Here is a 5,631-nt window from a genome sequence, read left to right as displayed (position 1 = left end):
TCTTTTTAAAAATAAAAATTATTTGTATTATATACAAAAAAACATTATATATTACTTCTTGACATCCGATCCGATTATGACCTGACTCGAATCTCATCTGCTTTGATATTGACCCGACTCGAACCTTATTTGCTCCGATATTGACCCGAGCTCGAACTGTCTGGCCGAAATATCTACAACCGATTAAAAGTGAAAATGAATCCAACCCGAGTTGAACCGAACTGAAATCGAAAAAAAAGATAAACCGAAATAACCCAATCCGAAAGACCCGAACCAACCGATCCGATTGACCCGTTTGCCACCTCTAATCATACGTTAATTATACCTATAAAATATATATTTTAAACGTGTCCTAAATTTCACAGGTTGTCGTTTTACGTGTTCGTATCAATGTTCGTTTTGGTACTACCTAGTATGTAAGTGGGATGTTATTCGGCCGTTTTATTTTTAGACGGATATATCCGCCTTAAAAAAAGCACCGACTATTTGAATAAAAGGCGGTAAGGCCCGTTCCAATTTTTTTAGTCTTTCCAATTCTCCAGCATCTTGACGACTCCTAGTCCCATTGCAGGTTTTGCAGCATTTCAGCTCTCACTAAAATCAACAATCTAGGACACATCCAGCCTCCCTAATCCCTAATTTATTTTGTTTTCGGTAACTTACTTTATCCCCTCCTTCTATATGCTTTATTTCTGAAACCCCCATGGATCCAATAATCATTATAATTGTGGGAACCCTTGAGTCAATGGGGTAATGTTGTTCTTGTAATTGCTTCCATATAATGATTCTAATTGCTAAATACGGAGTATTTGTTTTAATAATGACAAGGGTTGTTGGGTCAGTTCCAAAATGCTGTGATTGTCTTTAAAAATCGATTATTTTGGCTTCTTGGCTATGTTTATGTTTGTTTATCAATCAATTCTACTAATATGATCGGTGGAAATTAAAGGGTGTTATCTTTGGAACTGTAGCTGGAAAACCGGTTTGCGGGGTAGTGCCGTAGTGGTATTGTAGCTAGAAAACAGACGCCTTTGCCGGAGCCCTCAAGACATTGGCATAATGTTGGCGTTATTGTTGTTGTAATCGTCGTGGGCTTTTTAGGAACAGCCCCTTGCTTGAAAGTTATGAGGCTGTGTAGATTATGATACTGTCGTTTATGAACCAAGACCCGCTACTTGCAAAACTCTAATTAGATGATTTTGATTGTTGCTGTTGAAATTTTTATTCTTATGCTAGTTTCAGGTGCACTGTTAGCGCTGTGTAAATCGTGGCATGTTAGCTTAGCTTTACAAGTTTTGATATTCATAGGTTATCAAGTTACCAGTAGAGTTTTTATTTATCAGTTCTACATGGCGACGCTAGACTGCTATATGTAATTCAAACTATCAGATTCATTTTTGTGTAGTTGCTCCTTCCAATGTACTGGACATGTTCAAATGCATCACTGATGTCGACACATAATTTACATATTTGGAGGGGTTTTTTTTTTGGTTTTTAATCTTTGTGTTGACATTTGGTTGCCTTCTATCATGATTTTTTTTTTTTTTCAGGGTGCTAAATTTTATGAATGGGATTTGTGCTGTTGACTTACGATATAGATTTAAGCATCTGACTGTGGAATGGAAATAAACGAAAAGACATCCAGATTTCAAGTTGGCCCTGTGCCAACGGTGATCTATATTCCTGACTTCATCAGTGATGCTGAGGAAACTCAGCTGTCCAATCATGTCTGATTTCTCATCTTTCTCACTCTTTATGTGATTACTTCTCTTGCTGACTTCATGTCTTACTTTATTCAATAATTTTCTGGTTTGTTAGATTTATCAAGCACCCGTTTCAAAGTGGAAAACGCTCAAGAACCGTAGACTACAGAACTGGGGTATGGTAATACGCACAATGTGGCCATTGATTTGTTTGTACGACGTATAATTTCTGTGAAAGATTGATCTGATTTATTAGTCTCCATTCTTCTACAGGGGGTGTAGTCCACGAGAAGGGTCTGATTAGTCAAGACTGTAAGTAACAACACTTTTTTTTTTTATTATTGAGCTTCATCCTTCAAATGTGTCTAATTGTTCAGCCGTAACTCATGTCCGCTTTAATATTTGAGTTCTGTTTGAGCTGTAGAACAAACAAATATCGAAATTCTAATAATATACAGTTATACACTTATATACTAGTCGTGATAAGTGTACCAAATTCACAATTGGCACCCTTCTGTCATTTCATTGATTGGGATTAAAAAGAGCAGCATGATTGGCCGTCAAAAAAGTCCCAGCATGATTCTGTCATTTTGTTATGTTTCGTTTTTGCGTGTTGGAGAAATAAGTCATTCATTGTGGCACGTGTTAAAGTTCCTACAACTTTTCTTTTTAGCGACAATTTTAAGATTCATTCGGAGTGCCTAATTTTCGACCTATTGACATGGTTCCCGAAATCATGACATCTCTCTTAATGAGATCGAGTTTCAGTTACTGACCCTTGAAGGGAATTGGTTTTAGACTCATAAGCCGTATGGCTTCTGAACTAGATTTTAATTCACTGGATACATTGATAAAAGCTTCCATGTAATAGCTTCCACTTTTTTACTATCTGCCAAGTCTTGTTGCTTTGCCTTAATTTGAAAATAGTATTCTCCTATTTGTGCTTGTAAAGTGTTGCATGAATTCTTCTTTTGACTACTTGTCGTCTCTGTTCTGTAGTGCCCCTGTGGTTAACCAAACTAAACCAAAGAATATACGAAGAGTTTGGTATTTTTCCGGCTACGCCAAATCACGTTCTCATCAATGAGTACCTTCCTGATCAAGGCATAATGGTACTAACTGGAGTCTCATTGTTGCATTTAACTATTTGCATTTCTGCCCTTTCCCTTCCTACCCGACCGTCTCCTAGTTCCCTACCACGCTTTGTTGCTGCCTATGAGTTTATTTTATCCTACTTGGAGTACACATTTATTGATACATAGTTCTTGCTCGTGAATGTCATGCCTTTCTGAGAGGTAAATATTCAGGTTTGGTTGTGGATGCTTTAGATGCAATTTTATAGTCAATGACTAAAGTAGACTGTTTTAATACACCATAAACTAGGCATGGAAAAATTTAAAATAAACTAGCCGGAGATTAAATTTGACCCAAACAAAATAACTCAAAACCGAATTGAGATGGGTCTGATGTTGTACCAGGCGAAATTATTAATTAGGAACTACCCAGAGTTGATCTACGCAAAAAATGACAAAACCTAGTAAGCATGGACCGGATCATATAACAGACACAGACCTGACCTTGCTGACCAATTTGCTAGGTCTACGATAAACCTTGATCAATTTGAGAGAAGAAGATGGCGAGTGATTGAAATTAATGTCTCGATGTTTCTATTGTATAATGCAGCCTCATCAAGATGGACCTGCTTATTTTCCAGCAGCTGCTATCCTATCTCTTGGTTCACCCGTAGTAATGAACTTTACTCCTCATGTAAAATTGTGCGAGGACGATGGCACAACCAAACTTGAATCTCATTTTCCAAGTCTTGGAAGTGCAAAAATAGCTCAAGAAGATAGTCCTCAAAACTTCTCTCTTCTGCTGATGCCTCGCAGTCTGTTGATCTTTAAAGACCTTGCATACTCAGGTACTTGGAGAACATTCACCTGAACGAATGAACCTTCTTGGCCAAAAGACTACGTCAGTTTATTTGAATTTTATGCTATTGCTAATGGACATTGTGAAAATGACTTCCAGATTACCTACATGGGATTGAAGATAATGCAGTTCAGCATTATGATGGGGTAAGATTAGCAAGTTGCGGTATATACTTCCTATGTCCTTCATGAGTAAACTTTATAGTTTCCTTTTTGGGGTGTCCTGGCATAAACTTCACACCTAGAAATCTAGAAATTTTCCACTTTTGTGTGTTAGTTTGCATCTATTATGGAATTGTGAGTCCACCACATAGCTGCTCAACCTTTGTCAACATGTTGAGACTCCTATGAGACTTGTCGAGTTTGAGATTGACTTCTATGCAGAATGTTCCTCTTATTGGATTATAGATTGGGATGATATTTCCCCTTTCAAGCTGAAGGAGGATTTGTAGTTGTTTGTTGTATGTATGTGTTTCTGTGGCTTTTGTTGTATGTATGTGATCTTAATTGGATGATTATTTTGGCTAGCAAATGGCATATCCATCTCGTGTCTTTGGCTAAAATTTTACAATCCTAAGCTGACAAGTTTTTTAGAAATAACAAGTGATTTTTAAGACCAATTTTTTTTTTTTTTTTTTTTATTATAGTTTTTCCCAACTTCAAATTCTACTCAAATTATGTTGGAACCCCGTTCACATCAAAGTCGCATGTGTGTCTAATATCTTAGGTTAAGAACAAAGCCTTAGTACAACAGTGAGTGTCGCATTATACTGTTTAGTTCAACTACAACATCTTATGCCGCATTGTTTATTTGTCTTGTGACTGGCTGCTCATATAACGAATGCGCTACTAGAAATTTATGTCGACATGATTGTAATTAAAGAACTAGCAAGTTTATTCATGAAAAGAGAGTACTCCCTTCTATTATGTAGAATTGCAACATTGGTTGAATATGTGAAGAGTAATTTTCTAAAATGTTGCAATTCCACGGAATAGGGGGGAGTACATCATAATGGACACAGGTAATTGGTGTGGTAATCTCGTCTTCTGCTTCTTGATCATGATTTTTCTTCTGCCATTGTAGGCTGTAAACTTAACTGAAGCTAATAAGAATTATGAAGCTAATGAGCCGGCTTCAAGGATTGGGTCTACAGCTAGTGAAACGGAGCCTGAAGATATGAAAGTTTTACGCCGAATGAATACTAGGATTTCATTAACATGCCGTTTGGTATTGAAGGTCCGTAAGAACTTGATCAAGATTTAGGTAATAGTAAGTCTTGCTTTGAGACGGGTGTGTATACAATAAAACGATTAACCTTATTAGTAAATGAGGTGTAAAACACTTAGGCCTTGATTGGATAGAACTATAGAAGGGCTTAGGCGACGAATAATGGGTCTTTGACTTAATTAGAAATGAAAAGCAGTTTAAAACGATTCATGCACCAAAATTTATTTGAAATACATATAGAGTATAATCTAATCATAAACTAAAGTCGCGAATACTCGAGTAGTAATTAGTACTCCAGTACTCCATATAGCTTTTTATGAAAGTATTTGGGTGAAATGGACCTCTCAAAGTGAGGTTTGTATAAGGTGTTCTCCAACTATCTTTTTTTTTTTTTTTTTGACAATTGGGTTAATGAGTTCTACATTTTAATAACACACTTAGCTAACTTATTTACAAATTCTAGGAACATAAGCAAAGGATATATAATGAAAGTTTTTCGTCAACAGTATTCCTAGTCCAATGTTTGAGCTGAGAGTACTTCAGGACTGGAGCAAGAACGTGCAGACAATTAGATAAAATGTTAATATGAAGGATGTTACGAGAGAGGGCCCACTTCAAGACCTCCCTAATTGCCAAGACTTCCGCTTGCTCAGCATTCTCAGCTGTTCCCTTGATGTAGAATTCAGACACAACATCATTATCTAACATGATACACCCACCAAAAGCAGTAGACCACGTAGCATCCACAAAAATAAGAGACCGCGAACAG

At 36.8% G+C, this 5,631-nt stretch overlaps 1 protein-coding gene across 1 annotated transcript; it reads left to right on the top strand.

Annotated features, from left to right (window-relative positions):
* Positions 1 to 523: 523 nt before the first annotated feature.
* Positions 524 to 5,082, top strand: LOC141657517 (alkylated DNA repair protein ALKBH6 homolog). Its single transcript, XM_074464782.1, has 8 exons — positions 524 to 654; positions 1,551 to 1,727; positions 1,819 to 1,879; positions 1,977 to 2,015; positions 2,703 to 2,815; positions 3,387 to 3,624; positions 3,735 to 3,781; positions 4,719 to 5,082. Exons 2-8 carry the CDS (start codon positions 1,620 to 1,622, stop codon positions 4,896 to 4,898), a joined length of 786 nt encoding a protein of 261 aa, XP_074320883.1. The 5' UTR covers positions 524 to 654; positions 1,551 to 1,619; the 3' UTR covers positions 4,899 to 5,082.
* Positions 5,083 to 5,631: the final 549 nt, after the last annotated feature.

The sequence above is a fragment of the Silene latifolia genome, chromosome 5, assembly GCF_048544455.1.
Source record: "Silene latifolia isolate original U9 population chromosome 5, ASM4854445v1, whole genome shotgun sequence".
Taxonomy (NCBI): Eukaryota; Viridiplantae; Streptophyta; class Magnoliopsida; order Caryophyllales; family Caryophyllaceae; genus Silene; species Silene latifolia.
The sequence above is the reverse complement of the archived record's forward strand: the minus strand, read 5'-3'. Positions and strand labels throughout refer to the sequence as shown.